The sequence below is a fragment of the Ursus maritimus genome, unplaced genomic scaffold (assembly GCF_017311325.1).
Source record: "Ursus maritimus isolate PB19 unplaced genomic scaffold, ASM1731132v1 scaffold_13, whole genome shotgun sequence".
Taxonomy (NCBI): Eukaryota; Metazoa; Chordata; class Mammalia; order Carnivora; family Ursidae; genus Ursus; species Ursus maritimus.
The window spans coordinates 43263952-43274114 of NW_024423675.1; the positions used below are offsets into that span (position 1 = coordinate 43263952).

A 10163-nucleotide genomic window follows, 5' to 3' on the forward strand; every position below is an offset into this window, starting at 1 on the left:
TACGGTGGACAAGAGACTAAAAAGGCCTCAGGAAAGTGGCAGGCCTCCTGGAAATTTTCACTCACAAGCTAGTTTTACAAGGTAAAAGGCAGGAGATTAGACCAGAGAAACTGTCTTATAATGGACATGTACTGGACAGAGTATGTTAATAGGAGTTACCAGAAAAGTTGCCATTTGTAGTCAAATGTCCCACTTTTTATAAATACCATTTAATGAGCCCCAAATGTTTTCCAGAGAGTGTGCTAAATGCTTATCATATCTCTAATCCTCACCTCCACCTGTGAGCGCGGTATGATTGATGTCATTTTACAGCTCAGAGCCTGAAGCTTGGAAAGGTTAAGAACTGTAACTTGCCTATTTCCACATGTAGCAAGTTTTCTATCACATCACACAGTCTCTCACCCCACAGTAATTCTGAATATCTAATAACCTTGGCAAACTTGGGTGTAGCCACTAATAGTCCATCTGGTGAAAGTTTTCCCAACATACAAACTGAGAGCCCTGATAGTAGCAGGTTCTGAATATCGATAGTTCTCTACAGGGGCTCAGAGGCAATAACTACAATCTTGTCTTTGCATTTGCATGGAGATTTTGTGCTACATTGTTTCAGAAGGGTTTCAAAAGGGGTCCACAGAGATTCCAACCTTCCAACTGGGCTCCCAAGTCACCCCTCAACAAATGCACTTGATGCTCGACCTTGTAAGTAACCCTACGAGGAGGCACCACACCAACCTCCATAATGTTATTCCCAGCGATGGTTTTAGGATGACTGGTTGCGCTGAATCCACAGACTATCTTGCTACTACTTTGTGAGGCCTGAAACTGTGAACATAATTTTCTTTGCTCAATATGCCTCAGCTCCATTCTCATTTCACACTTCACACTGGACCCAGAATGGTAAATTTTCTGGAATCTGGACAGAATCTATTAAATCTCGAATAATCATCACTGGGCAGAAAGCCTAAGAAAATGAAACTTGCATTTTATAGTCAGCAAAAATATTCATCAGTGCCCTGGTAAACACTTCAAACAAATGTCTTCTGTCCATCTGTGGTACACTTTGGGTCTTTGTTTCTAGATCTGAGGCATAATGAGGTATGACTTACCTTTTGAAGTTGACGAATCTAGAACATAAACTTAATATAGAGGGCCCAATAAATGGGCTCTTCTAAATGCTAAGAACTGAGAATTAAGATGAATTATCTCAATAAAACTTCCTTTGGTGATGTGAAGGTGTTAGTTTCTGCTCAAAACACGGTTAATGTGCCTGCAAATTTTTTAGTAACAACGAACGGAATTTAAAGTTGCCCTGTGAGGTATGCTGATGTTAGTGGAAAAGGATACTCAATTCCACTTTCTAATAAATAATATGTAAGATGTATCAGCTGGGAGATTTTCACCAAATACATGCGTTTGGTTCCTATGGTTAGCGTAGTCAATTATTTTAGCTCTACTGATTACAGCTCTTGAAACACGCACATAATTTTTAAACCTTTTAGTTTTATACAGCAAGCAAATTCCAATGCATATAGTACTACCTCACCGTATAAAAAATTTTGGTTACGTATAGGTCACATCACGTTCCCCTTGTATAGTGAGAACTGTGGTAATTCCTACTGTCACACAGAATGCCTGGGAGACAGTTCTGCTCACTCAACAGGTATTCACAGAGCATCCAATGAGTGCAAGCCATACATCAGATGTTGTGGTCCTTGTTCCTGACATCCCCTGTTGTTATTTTATATAAATGCTTTGAATAAAACATGACATTTCGGGTCTCTTCAGCAAATAAAATTTATGCCGATCAATTTGACCTTAAGATTTCCTCCTTAAGAGATCCCCAATAGGGATCTTTGATATTATTGCTCCTCTGAACTATACTTTTGCCTCACTAGCTGTACAATTCTACTCCCAGAAGTTTTTGCTTAGTCCTGAAATGGCACAAATAAAGACACGGGGAACAGGCAACAGTCCAAGTCTTACAGAACAAAAGGGGAAAAAAAAAACTAAAAAAATGAGAATGATTCTAGAATGGCATTCGCACTTCTTGACATGATACTCCTTTTTGGAGAAAAAAAAAAGACTCATGACTTACAAAGAGGACATTACAATTGTTAGATCATCACCAATCCAATAGGAATATAAATGGTAAATGGTAGATCATATTTCATTTGGAAACCTTAACTGGCAGAAATTCTACCTTTAGAGTGGATAAGCCAAAAGAAAAGAAATTACTGCAGGCTCCATAAAAACACATTTTAACAAAAAGGCAGGGGGAGGGGAAAAGGGAGAAGGAGAGCAGTTTCCCAGAACTACTGTGCCCTGATTGCAAGGAGAAATTTTATTTCTTTACAATCTAATCTGCGATTTGCTAACAAAATGGGCAGAAGGCATTAACCTAGATACTAACAAAGTAGTCAGTTAATACCACCTTGTAAACATGCGCCTTCATTTTTCCACCAAAGAAAATGATGAATAGTATAATGGAAAACAACAGAACATGGTAGAATCCCTGATCACTCCTAGGTAAAGGCAATGTGTTAGAGTAATAGGATTAACCTATCAGATAACATCCAAACATCAAAGTAGTTACATTGGAAGGACAATCCTAATATGATCAACATTTCTTAGTATTCTTATGTTAGTAAGACTTCCAGAACCTGCGCAAATTATTTTTAAATGTTGAGTTAATCTCCATTCAGTAATGTTCCATGCACTCCGCAATTTCTTATACAGAACAGTAGTCTTGGCCCTTTAGAAGCTTATAGTCTAGAGAAGGGCAAGGACATAGGTATAGATGCTTTCATTATACTCTGAGCCCTTCCCCTGATTTCAGTTTATATTCTCGCATTATTGGTACATAGTGGTCTTCCTTCAATAGAGAGATAAACACCTCTGAGAACAGAAACCATGCCAATTACCTTTGCACCACCTCCACAATGCCCCAGCAAAGTACTCTGTGCTTTTAACAAGTGTTGGTTTAGGGAGAAAAGGTCTTTTTACTTATTAATGACACTGTGCTCAGCAAAACTCACCATAAGGTAGGTCTGCCTGGAAACCTAAGCAAGGGCACTGAGTCATTGCAGTACCTAAATAAGCTCTCCTGCACCAGTCCTCAGGTCAGCATTACACTGAGGCTTGGGTTCTAGAGGTATAAGAGCAGAAGCCCAGCTCACTCCCAATTATTGTCTAAATGTTATTCGTCAATAATAGCAAGACATGTAAAATAGTTACATCCCTACTGATTACAGGGAGAGAAATTTTGCCTTCAAGAACTGAGCTAGTTGACCAGCTAACTGAACTACTGTCTCACCCCACCAGAGTCATTTTGAAGCCGCCATTGGGAGTCCAGACAGTAATCGGTATGTTCATTCCGCTGAGTCCATTAGGATGGTTACCCAAGAGTAGAGTATTTGGAAAGATGCAACTTGTCATTAACCCAGAGTAATCCTGGACAGGAGCATTTGCCTTATTGAATTTAGATAGCAAACTTCTTTATTCCTGGTAATGACAGAATAAAGATACTTAGCATGAAAACCAGGGCACAGTTGGCTGATTAGACCACAGAGCAGGCAAAAAAGAAAACAAAGCTTCTGATTGTTTATCTTAACAATAACCCATAAAAGATAATCTGCATGTCATCTTGCTATGATGCTATAACTAAGAAAATAAAAGTCCATTATATGTTGCAAACAATGATATTGGCAACCAGTGAGCAGTAAGTATAATATTCAGAGCAGGCAAGAACATTTAGGTGGAAAAGGACAACTGAAACTGTCTATAAAGCCAGGCTACTGTGCCCCCTTGCAGGGAAGGGGCCGTCTGCTCCATCAGGCCCTTCTTAATAACCACATTCATTTCAGGACCTGACCATAACTGGCACCAGAAAGCAAGTAAGGTGGGACAAAGCAGAGAGGACAAAAATTCAGATCACAGCTCTACAGAGCAGAACTGTGTTGTCTAAGAAGGTAACCACTGCCATGTGTGGCTCTTTAACTAAAAATCAATTAAAATTAAAAAATCAGTTTCCTAGTTACAGTAGCCACATTTCAAGTGCTTCCAGCTACATGTGGTTTGTGGTCATCATATTGGACAGTGGACACATACAATATTTCCATCTCTGTTCTACTGACAAGGTTAGATTTGAACGTGGACATTCCCATTGCTCTGACAGACCTGATGAGAAATTCAGAACCAAGTCAGCAGTCTTATTCATCAAGAATCATAGAGATTTCCAAGGTTGTTTATTAGACGTGTCCATAAATTAGAGACAGTTGGGGATATACAGAAAGTCTGGACATTCTTATCAACATAAGATTTCCTCCTAGTCTTTTCCTTCTTTTTCCCCTTCATACAGGGAAAAGCAGAAAAGGAAAAATGGTAGGGGGTCAGATAGATTTTTGAAGCACCTACTTCCCCTACCCTTCTTTCAAGTAAAATACTAAAGGCAAATGAAAACAAACAAAACACAGGAAAAAGAGAGGAATTCAAGAAAACTACTCAGAACAAAATGGATCACTATCCTAAATTACTGCTCCAAGATGCCTAAGGGAAAAGTGCCACAAATAAAGAACATTTCCAAAAACACACAGTAGGCCCGATTCAACAGATCCACAGTAGTTCAGAAAGTTACCGCCTCCTAAGAGGCCAAGTGATTTGCTACCAACAATTTAAAGTACTGGGTTTTCACCAAGGGCACACTCTGGTTCAACTGTCTAATTCCTGGGCAAAAACACCTACGCCAAATCACCCACATCAGCTTCCTTTCGCGGCAGCGGTAAATTCCTCAAATCATTTGGGTCTAAGAAACTAGGTCTGATAGTGAAAGTCAACTACATGACTTAGATTCTACGTATTAGAAATTCTCTGTATATGGTATTTTAAAAGTGAAGTAAAAATATACTTTTGGATTTAAAGTGGACAGTTTCAATGATATTTAAGAAAAGCAAACTCAGATCCACTCAAGAACCAGGAAAAAGAAAGCCAGTCATTTTCAGACACTGGATTCTATTCAAACACTGATTCTATCAGTGTTTGCCTACTTTGCCGTGCTACTGCCCTGTACCACACCGAGGAAAATTCGCTATCTTCATGACAGAACAATTTGAATGCAAGCTAAAAATTAATCACCACATGGGAACAACAAAACTGATAATCTCTTAGCTGAAGTGACGAATAGCTTATATAGTTTGGGGAAGGGGGTTGCGAGATAAAACTTAAAATGCAAGCCTGAAAGCCCTTCTTCAAACAGGCATGATGTTGCCACCCCTGACAATTACAGCCCTGGGGGGGGGGGGTGCTGTGAGACAATGCTAAAACAATGCAGGACACAGGGATTTGAGGAGCCAGGCAACCTGCTGCTCCGTTTCATCATTAGGAAAGAAATGCACAAGAATCAGACCTCTCCTTTCTGCACCCAGCACAAACCAACCTCCATAGGGAGGTTCAGTAGCAGTTACCACCAGAAGTTATAAAGCCTCATGGTCCCCCCCTTCCTGTTACCTAGCTTTGCCCCTACACTGTGCTCAATATTTATTTACCTCCTCTTCAAGCTCTCAGTATTTCAGAATAGAAAAGGCAGTAACATCTTGACTCTCTGCCCTTGGAAAGGCTGCACTCTTCGGTCACTTTAACTCATCCCCTTCCAAGGAGAAACTCTCCTTATTAAACAGAAATCACCGACATGCCTAAGCAAGGTAGGGAGATGTTCATTTAAACCTGGATAACTCCTATTTCTTCCTCCTGGTGAGGACGGTGTCATGGGTTACTGTGCAAGTGAGCATGTGAAAATTAAAGATCTCTAGGCCAAGAAAGTAGCTTGGGTCAAAAAGGCAGCTGATCTGAAACCTGCCAAATCTGTTCCCCATTTCATGCATACACAGCTCTACAGAATGCGTAAATACCACCAGCAAACTGTGCTAGGAGGTCACAAGCACGCCACACCGCATGGGTGCACACAGTTTGTAAATGTGCTACAGACAGTGTGGGAAATAGGGCTGGTTCCGGGTCCAACCAAAGGGTAGAGCTAATGCATACCTTTTGGTCTTCTGGAATTTCCATTCTTTTGCTGTTCATCTTCCTCATTAATGGTGAATAAACCAAGGGGAATTGGCCTTGCACTGGTCTTCTTCAGTCGCTCTTGTCGGATAGCTGTAGCTGATCCAGGCATACCGCGGCTACTTGTTTTTTAATTATTATTATATTAAAAATATATGCTTATGTAATTGCAGCTCCCAGGAAGCTGCTAGTTTCTAAGCGGCCGATTCATTTGAGCACTTGTAATAGATCCCCTATGGGTAAACAGTGTGCAAACAGCTGACAGATACTACCAGCCACTTGGCAACTGAGGCCCTGCAGTTCCCCCTCACCTAGCAGCAACCCCCCCACCTCCCCTCCACGCCCCCTCCCACTCACTCCCCGCAGGCATGCGGCTGGCTGGAGCTCGCTGCCTGCACACACGCTCCACACACACACACACACACACACACACACACACACACGCACGCGCACTCTCCTTCCGGAAAAGCCCCAGGAAAGGCACGCAGGGTCAGCTGCCTCCTTGCACTGCCTAACCTGTTCAGTCAGATCCCAGCTCTTCAGCGGCGGCACCTCTCCCCAGTCTTCTCCCCTGCCGCCGCACAGGAAAATACTGCGCACACGGCACAGAGGGGAAACCGCGATCTGCCGCTGTTCACAGTTGCCCTGACAACCGTGACCTGTCCTAATCCAGGAGGTGTGGGAGCGGCTGGGCGTCGGGGCCCGCGGGCTCCGGTCCGGGGACTCACCGCGGACGGCTGGGGCCAAGGGAGGAAGGCGGCCGGCGCGCTGCGCGGCTCCTTGTTCCTTTCCTCTCCACCCGGCAGCGCGGAGGACAGACAGCGCTCTGCTGCACCGGCGGCAGGGCACTCCCCGGGGACGGGGAAAGGGGCTCACGGCAAGAAGGCTTTTTCTTCTTTGGGGGACCGGGTTTTCAATCGGGACAATGTTTGCCAGTCCCTGGAAGGCGGGCATCGCTGGACCCCCATGGCTCACTCCAAACTCAGTAACACATCCCAGCCTTCCAGACGTCCCTGCAACCCCAGAGTCTGTGTAAACACACACTGGGCCACACGTGGCATGAGGACTGGCACTGTCGTGCCCCTGAGACCTTCCAGAGTGGGCAGGCAGGGGGAGAAAACTGTGCCTATTCTCCCAAAGACAACAGTTTGCAATACCCCTTCTGCAGGTCAAGTTGAAGGAGAGAAACTACAATCCATCAAGGGGGAAAAATTCGCCTCACCACAACCAGGCAACTCCCCCTGCAATTCCCACTGCTCTGGGCCAGTCACTACCAGCGGTGCTGAGCAATCCTCAACACTTGACCCAGTTTTAGTTCTTTTTTGGATTGTTTTCTCCAAAGCATACAATCATGTGATTACTGTTTTCTTCTGAAATGAGCTTTCTCACTTAAGACTCTCCACTTCTAGGCTCCCTGAAATTGTATGTGAAAAAAAAAAATTAAATTTTCGGTAAGTGACACTGACAAGTGCCAAATTAAGAAAATAATTTTTGTTTTTGCCTCTTAATCAAAATCAAGTCTGCTTAGAAAGTCCAAAGCCCATTCTCCCACTCCAGACCACTCTCCTACTTTCCCCCTCAATACTTAACCTACTTACCTAAGAGGGGATCCTGAGGATTCTACCACCAGTACCCTCTCCAAATCCTTTGAATGGAAGAGTAACTGCTGACAATTCACTTAACTTTTCTCGGTGCCTTCGATTTTGCTATAAAATTGAGGTGACATCATTTACCTTATAGGATTTGGGGAAAGGATTAAATGAACATAGTGGTAGCAGAAAGAAGTACTTATAAAAAGTAAAAGCAGGTGATATGTATAAGAAGCACTATTTTTTTTTTAAGGACTCTCTATCCCCAACATGGACTCAAACTCATGACCCCAAAATCAAGAGTTGCATGCTCTTTCAACTGAGCCAGCCAGTTGTACCCCTTTTACTTTTTATAACACATCTGTTCTAAGTAGTCTATTTTTGCTTCATATTTAAGGTGTTTCCAGTTCAACTACCAACTCTATCAAGGAAGAGCTCTATTTTTTACCTACTAATATTGCCCAGGCCATCGCTGGAGATGTACTAGATGGTTGGCGAATCTACTCTGCGGAGACAAAAACAAAAGCAAAAACACCAAAACTACAGAAATCTTTCCCTCGAAGGCTGGGGAATTTAATTAGGGTTAACATGTGTTAGATGTGTAGATTGGGGAAATGCAGGAAATTTCTGATATTAAGTTTAAATTCATGGTCATCTGTGTGATGGGTATTTGGAATTAAAAGTGAATGGGGCTGAAGTGCTGAGTGGGTCTGAGCGTCTACATCAGCATTTTACAGGCCAGGAAAACTGAGGCCCAAGAGGTGAAATTCCTTGCCCAGGTCCAATGTTAGCTGGCAGCAAGTTTAGAGGGAACATTTAGATCTCCTTCTCCCTAGTCCTGTGCTTCTCCTTATGATGACTATTTGGCCTACACAGTGTAGAATCCTAGGTCCCTCTCTCCAGCTTCTACAGCGATGGCAAGATGTGGAGAAGAAGGAAAGGGAGGATCCATGCCTCGAACATGCAAGAGCTTGTCTTGAAGAAATAAACAGCAGAGGGGAGGGGGGGTGGGGGAATGGGATAGACCGGTGATGGGTAGTAAGGAGGGCACGTATTGCATGGTGCACTGGGTGTTATACGCAACTAATGAATCACGGAACTTTACATAAAAAACCAGGGATGTACCGTATGGTGACTAACATAATAAAAAAATATTATTATTAAAAAAAGAAAAAAGAAAAGTGAGGATGTAAAAAAAATTTTTTTTAAATAAAAAAAAGAAATAAACAGCAGATACAATATACTTCCATAATTCTACTTGGTGATTTTATCTGGTAATTCTATTTCTGAATTGAAGATGATTTGTTATTTCCTATTTATTTCTTTAATCAGATGATCAATAAACATAGTCCAATATTACAATACACATATTTATGAAAATCTTTTCAAATCTAGTTTGTTTCTTCTACCTTCCAGAGAATCAGGTTGCAACACACACACACACACACACACACCACACACACACACACACACACAGCTGAAACTACCTTTTGGCAGAAAAAATGAAAAGCTATGTCTCAAACAAATGACAAATTTCGTTCGGAAATGTTCCTTATCCAAATAAAGCTACTAGCTTCTGACCATCCCCATGAAATTTAACGGAAGTATTACTGAAAGAGGTAAAGCTAAGGAAAGAAGGATCTTCACCTTCATCTTCCAAATAAAAAATTGAGAGGATTAATATTTTATGAAGTATCCTAGGAGGACAGTGAAACACCTAAGAGTGGCTTTTAAAAAGCAACGTGAAAGCTGAAATTCAAATGACTTCTGCAGAAGATATACATTCCTTTACTTGCAAGGATGGCCTGGATGGCTCTAAAGCTTTCGTAGGAGAAATGCAGCAGCAAAGTGAAAGCTTTGTAGCCTTTAACTTGTCCAGATAAGATGTCACAAAGGAGCCCTCCTTGAGGTCTGTGGAACGGAGATCACAGGACAGCCCCTCTGGGACTCAGAGGGCTGTAACTGAGCCCACCTCTACCACACCCAGCCAATCAATGGTTCTCCTCTTCTGTTACCTGCAGTGCAATATCCCGCAAATGACAAAGATGGCATTTTTCATGCACTAGCGTGAGCGGTCTCATGCAGAATTTTTATTTGTATCAAAATGTGAAAGTCACCAAAATGGCTGTTTTGAAAATTATGCTTAAACCATTTACTGGGGAAAGGAAAGCCTAATCAAAGGAGGCCAAAAGTCACCACCGTCCTACAACTCATGAGGCAGGGGTAGGGTCAAGAATTCCATTATCTAGGAACATCTTCAACTTTGTCAGATGCTGTGCGAGGTGCATTAGACAGGTTACCTGTGTTAGTCATAACAGCACGGGGAGAGGAGTCATCACCTGACAGATCAGGAAACAGAGGCTCACAGAGGTTAAAGTCCCCCAGCTAGTTAAGTCACTGAGTCAGGATTAAACCAGGGCCCATCTGCTCTGAGGCTAAGATGCTTTTGTCCTGCTGCCTTGTAAATCCTGACTACAACATCGACTAGCTCCCTCCCAGTCACAGCTGTGACCAGTC

General features: G+C 42.4%; 1 protein-coding gene across 1 annotated transcript in view; it reads right to left on the reverse strand.

The window, feature by feature from the left end:
- Positions 1 to 7504, reverse strand: part of MAP7 (microtubule associated protein 7) — a 140083-nt gene extending 132579 nt beyond the window's left edge. The window contains exon 1 of the mRNA XM_040627838.1: positions 6786 to 7504. Within this exon, the coding sequence (XP_040483772.1) occupies positions 6786 to 7011 (226 nt within the window). The 5' untranslated portion in view covers positions 7012 to 7504. The remainder of the gene's footprint in view (positions 1 to 6785) is intronic.
- Positions 7505 to 10163: the final 2659 nt, after the last annotated feature.